This window comes from Pogoniulus pusillus, chromosome 7, assembly GCF_015220805.1.
Source record: "Pogoniulus pusillus isolate bPogPus1 chromosome 7, bPogPus1.pri, whole genome shotgun sequence".
Lineage (NCBI taxonomy): Eukaryota > Metazoa > Chordata > Aves > Piciformes > Lybiidae > Pogoniulus > Pogoniulus pusillus.
This window is the reverse complement of record NC_087270.1, coordinates 25,837,969-25,855,546: the sequence shown is the minus strand read 5'-3', so window position 1 is coordinate 25,855,546 and position 17,578 is coordinate 25,837,969. Positions and strand designations below refer to the sequence as shown.

The following is a 17,578-nucleotide window of genomic DNA, read 5'->3' as shown; positions in this document are numbered from 1 at the left end:
TTGAAGGTCCCTTCCAACTCAACCCATTCCATGAATCCCATTCTATGCCTATGGACATGAGAAAGTGACCCATGGCTTACCTGGGCTGCTTTTGCAGTCTGATCCGGGTGATTTAAAGCCATCCTGGCATCACTGTCAGAGTCAGAATCTGCCTGCCTCGGAGAAGCAGGTGGTTTCTTTGCAAGGTCCACATCCTTCTGGGAGTATCCAAGCTGAGAAGTAGGAGATAAACTGGGCTTTGTGCCAGGTGAGCCAAGATCTGCTCGTGTGCTGCCAGTAGATCCTAGCCGCCCCAGCTTGTCTTGCTCCGAGAAGCCAGCAGTGCTGTCTGAGCTCTGGTGTCTCTTCCTGTCGTTGTCCTCCCGAGCAGCCGTGGGGGACAGGTCCTCTTTTTGATCACTGACGTGTGCCAAGTCACTCAAGTCTAAAGCATCAGCTAGCAGCAGCTTCTTCCTTCCCAGCGCCGGCTGCGCTTGCGTCGCATCCGCACCGCTCCACTTCCCAGCGTCTTCAGATGCAGAAGTCCTTCCCGAGCTCTGCTGGGACTTCTGCGGGTCGGTGTCGCTTCGAGTCCTGCGTGAGGAAGGGGAGGCCGTGCTGGGGCTCAGGTGGTCATCGGGAGTCTGATGCTCGCTCTCGGACTCCCCGACGCCGCTGTCGTTGACGAAGACGGAGTCGTCTTGGGAAGCGAAGTCTGTCAGGGCACCGTCTGGCGCCTGCAGCTCGGGCTCCCGCTTCAGCTCGCTCAGCTCCGCGTAGAACTTCTCCTGGTCCACAGAGCTGTTGGGGTCCGTCTCGTAGTTACCCACTTTGTAGGTGCTCTTACTGCTGTTCTCCTCGATCTGCACCACGTTCAGCTCCTGGCCACAGAAGTGTGCCCTGATCTGGTAGAGATAGGTCATGACGGTGAGCTTGTCGGGGATGGCCAGCAGCACCATGTCCGAGGGCTCCAGCAGGCGCGAGATGCCCAAGCTGGCGAAGCCATCGTACGCCTGGGGAAACAGACACAGGCAGGTTACGCTGCAGCACTGCCACAGGCACACAACTCGCAGGGCTGGAAGGATCATCCAGTTCCAACTCCTCCTGCCATGGGCAGGGACACCTCACACTACATCAGGTTGCCCAGAGTCTCATCCAGCCTGGCCTTAAACACCTCCAGGGATGAGGCTTGCACCACCTCCCTGGGCAACCTGTGCCAGTCTCTTGCCACCTTCATGCTGAAGAACTTCTTCCTAATGTCTAATCTCAATCTCCCCTCCTCTAGCTTGGATCAATCTCCCCCAGTCCTATCACTTCCTGACACCCTAAAAAGTCCCTCCCCAGCAGAGCAGCTCCAGCCATCTGATCATCATTATGGCCCTTCTCTGGACACCTTCCATCACCTCCAGCTCTTTCTTACAGATCACAATGTTTCAAGAACCCAAGCAGAAGCTCTGCCAAAAGAAGCCAGCCTAAAACACAGCCAGTATCACAGGAACACTATGGCTTCAACTCTACTACTTATTTTGGCTTCACTGCACAATCCAACATCCAGCTCATCCATTTTCCCAGTGCCTCATTGGTATTTCCCAGGGTTATCTCCACAGCAATGCAAATCCAGAGTCTATAAGCAGTAAAGGCACTCCAATGGCATTGTTTTAAACATCTTGACTGTACCTTAAGACCATACTAGATTAAATTCAAAATGACACAGCTTTCCTGAGTACAAAGCTCTTAAGAATCACAGAATGCTCTGAGTTGGAAGGCACCTCCAAAGCTCATCCAGTCCAAACCCCTGCACTCAGCAGGGATGTCCTCCACTAGAGCAGGCTGCCCATAGACCTCTCCAGGCATAGGCCCCAAACACCTCTCTGGGCAACCTGTTGCAAGGTTCCAGCAGCCTCCTGGTGCAGAACTTGTTCCTCACAGCCAATCTCAATCTGCTCTGCTCTACTTTGCAGCCTTTGCCCTTGTCCTGTCCCTGCAGGCCTTTGGCAACAGTCCCTCTGCAGCCTTCTTGTAGCCCCTTCAGGTCCTGGCAGGCTGCTTTTAGGTCTGCCTGGAGCCTTCTCTAGGCTGAATACTCCCAGCTCCCTCAGCCTGTGCCCATAGCAGAGCAGATGCTTCAACCCTGATCATGTTCATGGCCCACTCTGGACCCTCTCCATCAGGTCCATGTCCTTCCTGTGCTGAGGGTTCCAGAGCTGGCCTCAGTCCTGCAGGTGAAGCCTCACCAGAGCAGAGCAAAGTGGCAGAACCACCTCTCTGGATCTGCTGTCCACACATGAGTCTACAAGCTGAAAACCTTTGTGTTTGCAGTAGAAGACATTTCTTAAATGGGCCTCAGTCAGGTAGCAGGAAACAAGCAAATACTAAAGTGTAGGAGGAGGGAAAAAAAAAAAAAAGAGAAAGAAAAAAAAAGGCAACTTGGGATGGCTTTTTAAGATAAAGAGCAAAGATAGAAGAAACACGACACTAATCCATCTCGAGCTTTATCTCTGGCGATCAACCCTCTCCCTTCTGCTGGCCATGTAATTGCAGTGATTTGTGCTGATGAAAAATTTCAGTCCAGATAGCCAAAAAAGGACACCCCCAGAGATTGCCTGATAGAAGGCAGGAATGACAGGAACCCAGCAGACTCAGTTTGTAAGAGAGAGTGAACTTCCTCTCCGCTTCACTTTCCTTCTCAAACTCCAGCGGCTGCAACAGCCTCCCACTCGGTGAGGCCACAGCACCCTTCCCCCTGCTAGCCCCGTAAGCCAGTGGGCTCAGTGCATCAGGTTTTTCTCGTTTGGGAGAGTTAAAGTCCTTTCTCAATTTACAATTAATGATTGCTAGCCTGGATTAACCCTGGAAGGAGAGATTCGGTTTCAAGGAAGCCTCTCTAAAGGCCTCCTGTTAGCGTCGAGGTAAAGCGCTCAGGCTTCTCCTTCCACCCCGCACCCCTGCTGCTCCTCTTCTCAACATGGTCACAGTTTGGCCCTGCACTGTTTTGAACAAAAAAGGATGGTGAATTTAAGACCTGGGCAAGAAGCTGTTATTTTGCAAGGAAGCACCACAGAATCACAGAATGGGTTGGAAGAGTCATAGTATCATAGAATCAGGCAGGTTGGAAGGGACCACAAGGATCAGCCAGTTCCAACCCCCCTGCCATGGGCAGGGACACCCTACCCTAGATCAGGCTGGCCAGAGCCCCATCCAGCCTGGCCTTAAACACCTCCAGCCATGGGGCCTCAACCACCTCCCTGGGCAACCCATTCCAGGCTCTCACCACTCTCATGCTGAACAACTTCCTCCTCACACCCAGCCTGAACCTACCCACCTCCAGCTTTGCCCTTCAAGAGCATCCAGTTCCAACCCCCTGCCATGGGCAGGGACACCTCCCACCAGCACAGGTTGCTCAAGGCCTCATCCAGCCTGGCTTGGAACACCACCAGGGAGGGGGCAGCCACAACCTCCCTGGACAACTTGTGTCAGTGTCTTCCCACCCTCACTGCCAAGATTTTTTCCCTAATATCCAGTCTAAATCTGCCCTCTTCCAGCTCAAAGCCATCACCTCTCGTGGTGTTGAGGGTCTTCAGATTCATTTTACACTACACCACTGGCTTCTGCTACCCCAGCTGGGTAGTATTTCCTTCATCCATGCAGTTGCAGAAGGGAGGAGAGATCCCATCTTACTAGTTTATCCTTTTGGGATTCACACTGATAAATGTCCAACAGGGGTTTAGAATGCAGCTCCACGCAGACCCCAGCTGTTTCTCCTGCTCTAAGGAAAGGAGGCACTCTCATTCCCATTTCCCTCATTCCCACTGCAATGCCATTCCCTACTTAAGGCTCAAACGGTTTTAATTGCAGCCACTTCTCAAACTCTGCTTCTGGGAGTTGGGTTCCTGACCCCCTGCATGCTTCCCCTTCATGCTCGGGTAGCACCTGCCAAGCATTGTTGGCAGGGCTGTTTGTGTATTGCTCTAATAATGATGCACAGAGTTTATCCAGGCATAGGAATCACCTGGATGATTTGGTTTCAAGCCCAACTGGCTCTCCCTCTGCACCATGATTTGGCCTGAAATCACTGAGGGTCTTCGGTGGGCTACAGTTCCTTGGGAAGGTTCACTAGGAGAGGATGTTATGAAAATATGTGGTGCTGAAGGATGTGGTTTAGAATCACACAACCATGGAACTGTTGAGGCTGAAGAGACCTCTGAGATTATACAGTTCAACCACTCATCCAAAGCTCACAGTCCTGGAACTGCCACTGAGTCACTGCCACTGCACCATGTTCCGCAGCATCACATCCATGTGGCTTTGAAATAGCTCCAGGGATGGGGACTCCACCACCGCCCTGGGCAGCCTGAGACAATGCCTGAGAACCTTTGCTGGGAACAAATTGCTCCTGATATCCAACCTGAGTGTTCCAGTCTGTGTCCACTGCCTCTTGTCCTGTCTCTGGGCACCACTGCTCAGAGTCTGGCTGCATCCTGCTGACCCTCACCCTTCAGCTATTGCTCAGCATTGCTGAGATGCCCCTCAGGATGCTCCTACACAGGCTGAACAGCCCCAGGGCTCTCAGCTTCTCCTCACAAGGTGATGTTCAATGCCCTCAGCAGCTCAGGGGCTCTCTGCTGGACTCTCGCCAGTAGTTCCCTGTCCTTCTGGAACTGTGGAGCCCAGAACTGGACACAGTGCTCCAGATCAAGCATCAGTAGAGGGGGAGGAGAACCTGGTGCCTAAAAGTTATTTCCCATCCCCTCTTCTACTTGTTCTGGGCAAGACAAGTTCTTTCTTCTCTCCATCTGAAGGACACTAGACAATGCTGTACAGTGCTGAGCTCCCTCAGCCACAATCCCCAGACAGCAGTGTGTGATGGGTTGAAGCAATATAGGCTGGGCAGTGCTTGGCTTGAGAGCAGCCCTGAAGAAAAGGACCTGGGGTTGCTGGTAGATGAGAAGCTCAACAGGAGCCAGCAGTGTGCACCTGCAGCCCAAATGCCAGCCAGAGCCTGGGCTGCAGCAAGAGCAGGGTGGGCAGCAGGGCCAGGGAGGGGATTCTGCCCCTCTGCACCCTCCGCTGAGACTCCACCTGGAGCACTGTGCCCAGCTCTGGAGCCCTGTGACAGGAAAGAGCTGGAGGGGCTGGAAATTGTCCAGAGAAGGGCCACGAGGACGAGCAGAGTGCTGGAGCTGCTCTGCTGTGGGCACAGGCTGAGAGTTGGGGCTGTTCAGTCTGGAGAGAAGGCTCCGAGGTGACCTTGTTGTGACCTTTCAGAGCTGCCTGCCAGTGTCTGAAGGGATCCTGCAAGAAGACTGCAGAAGAACTTTTGTTGAGGGTGTCCAGAGACAGGCCAGGTTTGAAGCTGAGGCAGAGCAGGGTTAGAGTGGAAAGCTGAACTGAGGAAGAAGTTCTTCAGTAGGAGGGTGCTGAGACTTTGGAACAGACTGCCCAGGGAGGCTGTGGCTGCCTCCTGCCTGGGTATGTTCAAGGCCAGGCTGGATGAAACCTTGAGCAGCACAAGAAGTGTCCCTGCCCATGGCAGGGGAGTTGCAGTAGATGAGCTCTGAGGCCCCTTCCCACCGGAGCCATTCTCGCATTCTATGACTCTTTTGCCAAGACAAATGAGTCCAAGTGGAAGAATTTAGCAAAAGCCATCAAAAACTGGGGAAAAAAAGACACAAAAGACAAGAGTACCCTGCAGAAGGCAAGTGTCAGTCAGACATTCAGGAGCTCTGTTACTATTGCTAGACAATCAGCCCTCAAATCAAATAAGCTTTTCTGAACACTGCAGCAATTAAGCCCAGAGGTTCATTACTAGAGCCATACTGCTCTGCCCTTCCACTTCTCCATCCTTCATGCCCTCCAAGCTCCAGCCAAAGGTGGGGTGGTTCAGCAGTTTACATTTTAAAGTGCAGGCCATGTCATTAGCAGCCTGCAGAACTCCTTCAGCAGGGGCTCTGCTGCAGGTTCCATACTTTGGTCATTATCATTTGCCACTAACCAGATGGATTTGTGCACAACGTTTGACACTGTCTCAGGTGACATCCTGGTCACCAGAAGGGCAAAGCATGGACTGGAGGGGTAGTCGCCGCTGGGTAAAGAATCCAGGCAAGGCTAAGAGTGGCTGGAGAGCAGTGAGGAGGAGCAGGCCTTGGGGGTGTCAGTTGGTGCCAAACTGCCCAGGAGCCAGCAGTGGTCGCTGTCAGCCCAAAGCCAGCTGCATACTGGCTGCAGCCAGAGCAGCAGCACAGGGAGGGGATTCTGCCCCTCTGCTCTGACCTCACCTGCAGCACTGCCTCCAGCTCTGGGACCCCAGCACAAGAAGGACCTGGAGCTGCTGGAGAGGGCCCAGAGAAGGCCATGCTCAGAGGGCTGGAGAACCTCTGCTGTGGGGACAGGCTGGGAGAGTTGGGGCTGTCCAGCCTGGAGAAGACTCCAGGAAGACCTTAGAGCAGGGTTTAGGGGTTTTATTTAATTTACTGCCAAGCTGATTGACAGGCATCAAGCGGGATCCATCAGCACAAGCATCACAGGCAGTATTCCAACCATTTCCCAACTATGTAAGACACTGATATGCTGGCTGAGATCAGATGTCACAGGTAAAGACCCTTTTTCATTCAGCATCAGTGACAAATGCCTGGTGTGCCCTAGAAGGGAGCTGTGGAGGTGATGTGCCCTATGGAACTGTGTGTTTCAACGTGCAGACACAGCAAGTGCACTGAATTAGTTGTCTCTGAAGGACTCTTCTTCCTTCTCCATTAAAACACAAACAAGGTCAGGCACCCCTAGAAGAGAGTCTCTTATGGCTTAACCTTTCCTCTATGGTGGGCACAGTCTTGGGAGAGGGAAGGAAATAACAAACCAAAGCAAAACAAAGATGTTCTGGACAAAGAAAACTGTCCCATTTGTCCCTAGATGTTGTTTTAATTGGTTAGGAGGAATCACTGCCAAACGTCTGCATGGAGTTTCTAGGCAGGCACTGTCGGCAGCACCAGCACCACATCCACTGCCAGCCAGGGCAGGCAGGGTTATCAGGGACAACTGTGTGAGACCAGGAAACAAATCTGCAGGAAGCAACTGAGATACTCAACGTAGCTGTCAGGGGAAGGCTGGCGAGGTGATGAAAGAGAAAAGTGCACAATAAGGACAATCAGTACCTCTGCTGGCCTGGGAACTGCGTCCCTGCGCAGGGACGGGGCTGAGGAGCTGAGCCCTTGCCATCACGGCCTCATAAAGGGCAGATGACTGATCCGGCTGCTCGCCTCCTTCGGGAAGAATCCAGCCTTTCTTTTTCCCTAATCCACCTTAATTAGCTGAGCAAAACGTCAAGTACATCCAGATGTGGGCACTGCAAACGCTGTGACGCCAGGGGCAGCGCACCTAGGGGCATGGACAGACCCTCTGAGGTAGATCTCACTGGGCACAGCTCTCCTTAGACAGCCACAGCCGGGGGATGCTTCCTTACCCAGGCTTTGCAGAGCAGCTCCCTGCCTAACACCCAGCTGTGGGGACACAGCACAACCTTCCCTTCAGTAACACAGACCTTGCATTACTCTGAGATAGATCTCACTGGGCACAGCTCTCCTTAGCCACAGCTGGGGGATGCTGCCTTACCCAGCCTTTGCAGAGCAGCTCCCTGCCTAACACCCAGCTGTGGGGACACAGCACAGCAATCATAGAATCATAGAATCAACCAGGTTGGAAGAGACCTCCAGGATCATCCACTCCAACCTATCCACCAGCTCTATCCAGTCAACCAGACCATGGCACTAAGTGCCTCATCCACTCTTTTCTTGAACACCTCCAGGGACAGTGCCTCCACCACCTCCCTGGGCAGCCCATTCCAATGCCAATCACTCTCTCTGCCAACAACTTCCTCCTAACATCCAGCTTATACTTTCCCCAGCACAACTTGAGACTGTGTCCCCTTGTTCTATTGCTGGTTGCCTGGGAGAAGAGGCCACCCCCCGCCTGGCTACAACATCCCTTCAGGTAGTTGTAGGCCCAACCTTGCATACCACAGCCCAAGCCCTGCACATCACAACCTAAACCTTGCATACCACAGCCTAAACTCCCCACATCACAATCCGAGCCTGGCACACAACCCAAACCTTGCATACCACAGCCCAAGCCCTTCATATCACAACCCAAGCCCTGCACATCACAACCCAAACCTTGCATACCACAGCCCAAGCCCTGCACATCACAACCTGAGCCTGGCACATCACAATCTAAACCTTGCATACAACCCAAACATTGTACACCATAATCTAAACCTTGCGTGGAACTCAAACCTTGCACACCACAATCCAAACCTTGCATGGAACCTAAACCTTGCACACCGCAACCCAAACCTTGCATGGAACCCAAACCTTGCCCACCAAATCCAAATCCTGCATATCACAATCCAAACCTTGCACACCACAATCCAAACCTTTCATGGATCCCAAACCTTGCACACCACAATCCAAACCTTTCATGGATCCCAAACCTTGCACACCACAATTCAAACCTTGCACACCACAATGCAAACCTTGCATGGAATCCAAACCTTGCACACCACAAGCCAAACCTTGCATTGAATCCAAGCCTTGCACATCACAATCCAAACCTTGCATGGAACCCAAACTTTGCACACCACAATCCAAACCTTGCACGGAACCCAAACTTTGCACACCACAATCCAAACCTTGCATGGAACCCAAGCTTTGCATACCACAATCCAAACCTTGCACACAGCAATTCAAACCTCACACACAGCAATCTAAACCTTGCACACCACAATCCAAACCTTGCACACCACAATCCAAACCTTGCACACCACAATCCCAAACTTTGCACACCACAATCCAAGCTTTGCACACCACCATCCAAGCTTTGCACATCACAATCCAAGCCTTGCACAGCACCATTCAAACCTTGCACACCACAATCCAAGCCTTGCACAGCAGAATCCAGGAGCACTTCCACTTTTCATTTATTTCAATTACTTCTCCCACTGCTGAACTCAGAGAGGTGCCCAGAGAAGGCTGCCAGCCCTCCCCTCTGCTCTCCCCCAACCATGCAGCCCCCACAGACACAGACCTCCACCAGTAGCAGTGTGCTTTGCGTGGATGCTAAACCTGCAACAAGCGAGAGGCACCAACGCATCCCATCAGAGCAGTGGGAGGCTGGATCCCTTCTCTGCTCCATTCTTCTGTCCTCACAAAACAACTCCACTTCCCAAAAGCAACAAAAACCTCCAGCCAAGACAGAATGGAAGCTAGGCCTTTCCCTCCCTGTCTTTTTTTTCCCTTTTCCTTTTTTCCCTCTTTTCTCTTTTTTCTCCCTCTTCCCCCTTTCCTTTTTTACCCTTTCTTCCTTTGCCCCTTTTTCTTTTTCTCTTTTTTCTTCCATTTTTTTCTCCTCTTTTTTCCCTTCTCTTTTTTCATTTTTTTCCCCCTTATTTCCTTCACCCTCACCTTTTCCCCTTCATTTTTCCTTTTCATTCCCTTCCCCCTCTTTTAATTCTTCTATATTTTTCTTTTTTTCCTATTATTTTTTCTTTTTATTTTCCTTTTAACCTCTTTTTCTTTTGTCTTTTTTTTTCAGTTTTTCTTTTTTCCTTTTTATTTTTTCTCTTAATTTTTCCTTCATTTTTCTCCCTTTTTTCATTTCCTTCTTTATCCCTCTTTTCCCCCATTTCTTTTTTCTTTTTCCCCCTTTCTTTTGTTTTCTTTCCCCCCTTCTTTTGTTTTCTTTTTTCCTCTTTTTCCCCTTTTTCTTTTTTCTTTCTATTTTCTTTTTTTCCTTTTCATATTTTCCTTTTAAGCCTTTTTCCTTTTAATTTTTTTCTTTTTTTTTCCTTTTTATTTTTTACTCTTATTTTTCCTTCTTTCATTTTTCTCCCTTTTTTCCCTTTCCTTTTTTTCCCCTTTCCTTCCCTCTTTTTTCCTTCCCCGTCTTTCCTCCCCTCTTTTTTCCTTTTTCCTTTTTTCTTTTTCCTCCCCTTTTTTCCCTTTTTTTACTCTGATTTTTTGTTCTTTCATTTTTCTCCTTTTTTTCCCTTTTATTTCCTTCCTCCCCCCTTTTCCTTTTTTCCCTTTCCTCCTCTTTTCCCCTTTTTCTTTTTTACTCTGAGTTGTCCTTCTTTCATTTTTCTCCCTTTTTCCCCTTGCTTCCCTTCCCTTCCCTTCCCTTCCCTTCTTTTTTCCTTTTTCCTCCCTCTTTATTCCTTCCCACATTCCCCCCCCCATTTTTCTCCTTTTTCCCTCTTTTTTTCCTCCTCCTCCCTTTTTTCCTTCCCCTCCCTTTTTTCTTTCCCTTTTTTTTATTTTCCCCTTCTTTCTTTTTTCCACCTCTTTTGTCCTTTCCCCCTTTTTTTTTCCCCTTTCCCCTCTCTTTTTTCCTTTCTCCCCCCTTTTTTTCCACTTCTTTTTTCCTTCCCCCCCTTTTTTTTCCCTTTCCCCCCCCTCTTTTTTCCTTTTGCCCCTTTTTTTCCTCCCTCGCTTTCTTCCTTCCCCCCCTTTTTTTCTTTCCCCTGTCTCATTTTCCTTCCCTCCCTCTTTTTTTTTCTTTCTTCCCTCTCTTTTTCCCTTTTTTTTTGTTGTTTTTGTTTTTTTGTTTGTGTGGTTTTTGTTTTCCTTCCTGCCAGTTCTTACCTTTTTGTTGTTCTCTTTAATATCTTGAGGATTCAGGGACTTGTAGTCACTGAGCGGGGGGGAAAAGACCACAGTGGGTATGTACAGTACTGGATAAAAGCAGCAGTTTCAAGACAAACAACCAACCAAAGCAACCAAAAAAAACCCCAAAATGTTAAAAAACAAATAAATTGCTGCTCAATAATCTCGTACAGTAAGTAGAGATTTCACAGCAATTCAATCAGCAAAACTAATAGTCTGGAAAATGAAAAGGAGAGAGAAAGAAATAACTAAACAAATGGAGGGAGATGTTTCATCGCCTGCAGCTTTCCATCTAACTAAAAGAAGTTAAGGCAGGGACTAGAGGCCTTGACAACCAAATTTACCAGGAGGTAATCCAGCCTTGTCAGCCCACAAAGAGCTACAGGCTTATTCCTCTCATCTCATTTCAACACCACCACAATTTTCATCATCATCATCATCACCACCTTGAAGTCATTTCTTTGTAGGAGATTAAGAAGAAGAAGACAACAAACGACAGAGAAAGGAGATGCAGTTATTTATCCAAGCAGAGAGAGCAAAGTGGTCATAAAAGTTGGAGCATTTGTAAAGCTGTGGGGTTGATTTTTACAAAGGAGGGTTCCCTGCTGCTGCTGCAGCAAAAAAAACCCAAAACAACACAACAAACAAATATAAAGGGTGAAAAAAATTTGCCACCTGAATTAATATATAGATGTACTATGTAGCCCAGGGATTGCACTTCCAAAGTAAACCCACAGAGATGGAACAGGGGATTGGCTTTTCCCACAGCTTTAAAGGGATTGCACTTCTGAATGAAATATATTTATTCAATAAAGCAGGGGTTGGATTTTTAACACAGCTTTAAAGGTTGTAGGTTTCTAGGAGGGTTAGCTCAGGCAGACAGAAAAGGTGGACAACTTACATCAGGTCTGGTCTAAAGTGATGCAATATTGCACAAAAGGATAAACCGTTCCGCCAGGAGGTGGTAAAATTGGTGATTTTCACTCCCCTGTAGTTTTTGGTGACTTCTTTGCACCACACCAACAGTGACTGACTGGCATTTGGCTTCTTTCCCAGCACAGGACTTGGTATTGGGCTTGGCTGCAAAAAAAAGAAGAAAAAAAAAAAAACAAAAACAGGAGTGAGAAGGTAAAAGAATTTAATGGAAGATGAGAATTAACATTAATTGACCCAACTGGGTGATCTGTGTCCTTTGATGTGATTTTAGGTCCTTCCCAGCTGTCAGTTTACAATGACTGTAACTTGCAAAAGACACAAATCCAAGTTAATATCCTGCAGTCGTGGCCCTGGGCGCTTGTCTCCAAAGGATGTAGATGTTCAGGATTCCAGCTCTAGAGAGGAGAACAGGCTGAGAGCTGCACCCAGCGACTCCAGGCACAGCCCTGCACCACCATGGAGCACACCTCTCAGCACAAGGCCCCAAGTGCAGCCCTGGAAAAGCATCCCCAGAAGCCTTTCTGCTTTTAAGGAAGGTAAGGCCATGACTGCAGCAGGCACCAGGCAGGGCAGAGCTTGCTGTGAAGTGGGACCAAAGTCATCGGGGCAGTGAAGTACAACTGATGCCTTCAGCTTGTGTTGCTTCCAGCCTGCAGTTCCAGCCTTCCTTCTCCTAAACCAGGGACAATGGACAAGCATTCCAGATCTCTCCACGTCTACAATCCACACAACTGCTTCATTCCCATTAATGAGGAGGAATGGGTTTAAACTGGCAGAGGGGAGACTGAAACTGAATGTTAGGAAAAAGTTCTTGACACTGAGGGTGGTGAGACACTGGAACAGGTTGCCCAGGGAGGCTGTGGATGCCCTCTCCTGGGAGGCGTTCAAGGCCAGTTTGGATATGGCCTTGGGCGACCTGTTCTAGCGGGAGATGTCCCTGCCATAGGTTGGAACTAGATGATCTTTGAGGTCCCTTCCAACCTAAACCATTCTATGATTTTATAATGACCCACACTGGTGTCCTCAGGAGCTCTTCTGCTGGAGCCTGAGATTGCACAACGGTGACTTGAGGAGGGCAGATTGAGACTGGAGATAAGGAAGATGAGGAGAGTGACTTGGGGATGCTGGTGGAGGAGAAGCTCAACATGAGCCAGCAGCACACACTTTCAGCTCAGAGAGCAGCCAGAGCCTGGGCTGCAGCAAGAGCAGTGTGGGCAGTGGGGCCAGGGAAGTGATTCTTCCCCTCTACTCTGCACTGCTGAGACCCAGCTGGAGTACTGCATCTAGTTCTGGAGCCCCTTGTACAAGAGGGATATGGAGGTGCTGGAAGGTGTCCAGAGAAGGGCCACGAGGGTGAGCAGAGGGCTGGAGCTGCTCTGCTGTGGGCACAGGCTGAAAGAGTTGGGGCTGTTCAGTCTGGAGAGGAGAAGGCTCCCAGCAGACCTTATTGTGGCCTGCGAGGATATGAAGGGGGCTACAAGAAAGCTGGGGAGGGACTTTGTAGTGTGTCAGGTAGTGATAGGACTGGAGGGGAATGAAACAAAACTGGAAATTGGTAGATTCAGACTGTCAGGAAGAAGTCTCACCATGAGGATGGTGAGAGACTAGCACAGGTTGCCCAGGGAGGTGGTCAAAACCCCATCCCTGAAGGCCAGGATGGATGAGGCCTTGAGCAACCTGGGCTGGTGGGAGGTGTCCCTATCCACGCCAAGGGGTTGCAACTGGATGATCTTGAAGGTCCCTTCCAACCCAAATCTTGCTATCAACCTATGAGGTTTCTAAACAGCCACTTCTGACCATACCCAGAGAGCTTCCTCTTCCAGGCTGCAGTTGGTCTATGTGGGAAGGAAGTTTGGGCCATCACTCATTGTCAGAAGGTGGTTTCTAACAAGTGTCATCAGCTTACAATGACCACTTCCCCACGGGGCATTTGGGCACTTTCAGTAGCATTTTTGTTAGCATGAGCCCAAGAATTAAAATGGAATAAAGCATTTTGGCCATTTGTCATTCATAGATTGACAGAATGGGTTGGGTTCAAAGGGACCTTCAAGGTCATCCAGTTCCACCCCCCTGCCATGGGCAGGGACACCTCCCACCAGCACAGGTTGCTCAAGGCCTCATTCAGCCTGGCCTTCAATATCTCCAGGGAGGGGGAATCCACAACCTCCCTGGGCAACCTGTGCCAGTGTCTTCCCAGCCTCATTCTCAAGAATTATTTCTTCATCTTCAGTCTCAATCTGCCCTCCTCAAGCTTCAATCCATTCCCTCTCATCCTATCGCTACAAGCTCTTGCAAAAAGATGGAGATGCTGTTCCCAAGCTGGAAATTTACACCCTCTCTTCAGCAGAAATAGTGAAGTGAGCAGTGGGGTTTTAATGTTGGGCAAGAAATACCTGGACTAAAAAGAGCCACCTGAACACCTCCACAGAAGGGGCAGCCTCAACCTCCCTGGGCAACCTGTGCCAGCATCTCAGCCTGTCTGCTATTTCTCAGCTTCAGCAATCACTGATTGCAGCTGATAGTTTCAAGTAGCAGATCCTCATTTCACCCCCAAAACACTCACCTTAAAAACTTCCTCTATGTCATCACGTGGCTGACATGACCCCAGTGTGAAGGACAGGGAACGAACCCAACCCTCTTGTTTTCGGCAGTGTCACATAATTAAAAGCAAAGACATGCTCCAAACGTGCTGCTTGTGCACCCTATAGCTTAGAGACCCCCTAAAAAGTGAGCTCAAAACAGAGCAACGAATTTCCTACCTCCCAGCCACATCAGTGGAACAAGGCAAAACCCTTTTGGGCACTCCTCCTCTTTGTGAAAGACCAAGGATGCCCCCACTTGACTGAAGGCAGTCAGTGCTGAGCCACCAGCTGCTGCCTGCCAACTCCTCTCTCTGTTCCCCTCGCTGCTGCTGGGGAAGGAAAGGCACAGGAGCAAGGAAGTGATTTTTCATCTCATCCTGACAGAGCTGTTTTGTGAGCACAGCTCCCTCAGCACTCCCAGCTCCTTTGGAGAGCGCAGGATGTGCCCCCCGGCTCAAATGGTCTCCAATGCTGCCTCATAAGGAATGAAAATAAAGGAGTTAAAAAGTGCTCTGGTTATGTTGCTTTGGGTTCTGGGGGGGACTTTTTGGGGTTGTTTGTAAAATTCTTGTCAATGACTCAACCCAGCAGCAATAAATCTGTTGAGGATGAGCTGGTATCCCCTAACACACTGAGTTAACAGCTGAGCAAGGGACACAAGACAGAGGGAAGAAAGAGCAAGAAATGAAAACCTTTCAGAGAAAAAAAAAATGTTGCTTAGCAGCTGCCAGACTCTTAGTCCAGGCTCACACTGATGCAACTTCAAATCAACATTTTCTCCTGGTTTTCCACAACAGCCAAAAAGCAAAAGCCAGTAACTAACCACTGACCTCAGCTTCGAGGTACCACAGAACCAGAGAATCACTTCAGACAGAAAAGCCCTTAAAGCTCATCCAGCTCAACCATTCCCTAGCTCTGCCAAGGCTGGGGCTAAGCCATGGCCCTCAGCACCACAGCTCTACCTCTTTCAAACATCTCCAGCCATGGGCATTCAACTACCTTCTCGGGCAGCCTCTGCCAGGCTCTGAGAGCCCTTTCAGGGAAGAAGTGTCTTCTAATGTCCAACCCAAACCTCCCCTGGTGCAAGCTGAGGCCATTTGCTCTCCTGCTATCACTTCCTCCTTTAGGGAAGAAAGACTTCAGAGATGTTCAGAGGACTGGAGAATCTCCTCTGTGGGGACCAGCTGGGAGAGTTGAGGCTGTTCAGTCTGGACATGAGAAGGCTCTGCTGAGACCTTAGAGCAGCCTTCCAGTACCTGAAGGGGCTACAGGAGAGCTGGGGAAGGACTTTTGACAAGGGCTGGGAGTGCCATAAAAAGGGACAATGGCTTTAAGCTGGGAGAGGGGAGACTGAGACTGGAGATGGGGCAGAAATTCTTGAGAATGAGGCTGGGGAGACACTGGCACAGATTGCCCAGGGAGGCTATGGCTGCCCCCTCCCTGGAGGTGTTGAAGGCCAGGCTGGATGAGGCCTTGAGTAACCTGTGCTGGTGGGAGGTGCCCCTGCCCATGGCAGGGGGTTAGAGCTGGATGATCTTGAAGGTCTCTTGAACATGTTTGTGCCCTTCCTGTGCTGTGGGCTCCAGACTGCATGGCAAGTGCAAAGGTTCCAGAGTCACAGACTGGCAGGGGTTGGAAGGAATCTGTAGAGATCATCCAGTCCAGCCTCTCTGTTAGTGCAGAGTCACCTAGATCAGGCTGCACAGGAATACATTCAAATGGGTTTGGAATGCCTCTGAGAAGGAGACTCCACAACCTCTCTGGACTCCCAGTGCTCTGCCACCTTCATGGCAAAGAAGTTTCCCTCATGTTTAATTGAAACCTCCTGGGTTCCAGTTTGTGCCTGTCATCCCTTGTTCTGTCATTGAGCACTACTAATAGAGCCCAAGCCCATCCTTTTGACCTCCACTCTTTACCTATTGATCAGCATTGACTGGATCCCCTCTCTCTCTAGGCTGAAGAGCCCCAGGGCTCTCAGCCTCTCCTCACAAGGTGATGTTCCAGTGCCTTCAGCAGCTCAGGGGCTCTCTGTGGGACTCTCTGCAGCAGCTCTTTGTCCTCCTTGAACTGGACACAATGCTCCAGATGAGGCCACAGCAGGGCAGAGTAGAGTGGGAAGAGAACTTCCCTCAACCTGCCCAGGAAGGTGGTGGAGTGTCCATTCCTGGAGGGGCTTCAAAGCCACTTGGCTGTGGTGCTGAGGGAGGTGGTTCAGTGGCAGTGGCTCAGCAGCAGTGGTTGGGTTATGAGCTCTGGGTGAGTGTTGGATTTGATGATCTCAAAGCTTTCTTCCAACCTCAACAGTTCCATGGCTCTGTGACTCTAAGACAGCTCCCAAGAGAGGAAGGTAGTTGAGAGAACAACCTAGGAACAGTAATGATTTGCTGGAGGAGAGGAAGCTGAGATTGAGTGAGGGCTGTAAGTCAGGATAGGGAAGACCTACAAACAATCAACCACCAAGTTCTGCTCCTCCAGCAGCACAGACAAGCAGTGGTCTCTTGTTTGACACAGCAAAACAAAAGGACTTGTCCTTCACCCTTACCAAGCTGTTCAAGGCAAGAATGGATGAGGCCTTGAGCACCTTGGGCTAGTGGAGATGTCCCTGCCCATGGCAGGGGGGTGGAACTGGATGACCTTGAAGGCCTCTTCCAAGCCAACCCATTCTATGAACCTATGAACTAAACTTACCAGCTGAGGAATCCACTCCTCACCTGTTGCTCTGTAGTTGCATGGTGCTTTATCACACAGGATTTCCCCAGCTCCTACTGCCCCTAACCACTAAGGATATCTGCAGACCCAGCTGCCAGGCATGAGTTCCACATTCAGTTCATTTGCTTCTAATGTATGATTAATGACAAATATTTAGGTCACCTCCTGTTTTCCCCATCACCAGACACCTTAAAACTTTGCCTTCCTTGCTCTTCTGATTGTGCCTACAGCTAATGTGGACATGAAATAAAATCTGAACTTGGATCTGCCAGGTCTTGGACCTACAGACTCTAGCTACTAGGAAAGCAGCTAGAGTCTGTATGGCTGTCTAAAGTCATCAAGTCACAGAGTCCTTTGGGTTGGCAAAGCCTTTCAGGCTCACCCAGCCCAACCAGTCTTTACCTCTACCAGGGCTGGGCCTAAGCCATGGCCCTCAGCACCACAGTTCTGCCTCTTTCAAACACCTCCAGCCATGGGCATTCAACCACCTCCCTGGGCAACCTCAGCCAGGCTTTAAGAACCTTTTCAGTCAAGAAGTTTTTTCTATGTCCAAACTAAATCTCCCCTGGGGCAACTTGAGGCTGTTTCCTCTTGTTCTATCATCTGATACTAGTGAGAAGAGCCCTATCTGGCTCCAGCCTCCTCTCAAGGAGTTGTAGAGAGCAATGAGCTCTGCCCTCAGCCTCCTCTTCTCCACACTACACATCCCCAGCTCCCTCA

General features: G+C 49.8%; 1 protein-coding gene across 7 annotated transcripts in view; it reads right to left on the bottom strand.

Moving 5' to 3' along the window:
* The window catches only part of EHBP1 (EH domain binding protein 1), a 261,387-nt gene that overhangs the window by 99,500 nt on the left and 144,309 nt on the right, over positions 1–17,578 (bottom strand). For all 7 annotated transcript variants that reach the window (XM_064146293.1, XM_064146294.1, XM_064146297.1 and 4 more), the window contains 3 exons: positions 11,533–11,711; positions 10,611–10,659; positions 81–992 (listed from right to left, as the gene is read on the bottom strand). In XM_064146293.1, the coding sequence (XP_064002363.1) occupies positions 81–992; positions 10,611–10,659; positions 11,533–11,711 (1,140 nt within the window). The remainder of the gene's footprint in view (positions 1–80; positions 993–10,610; positions 10,660–11,532; positions 11,712–17,578) is intronic.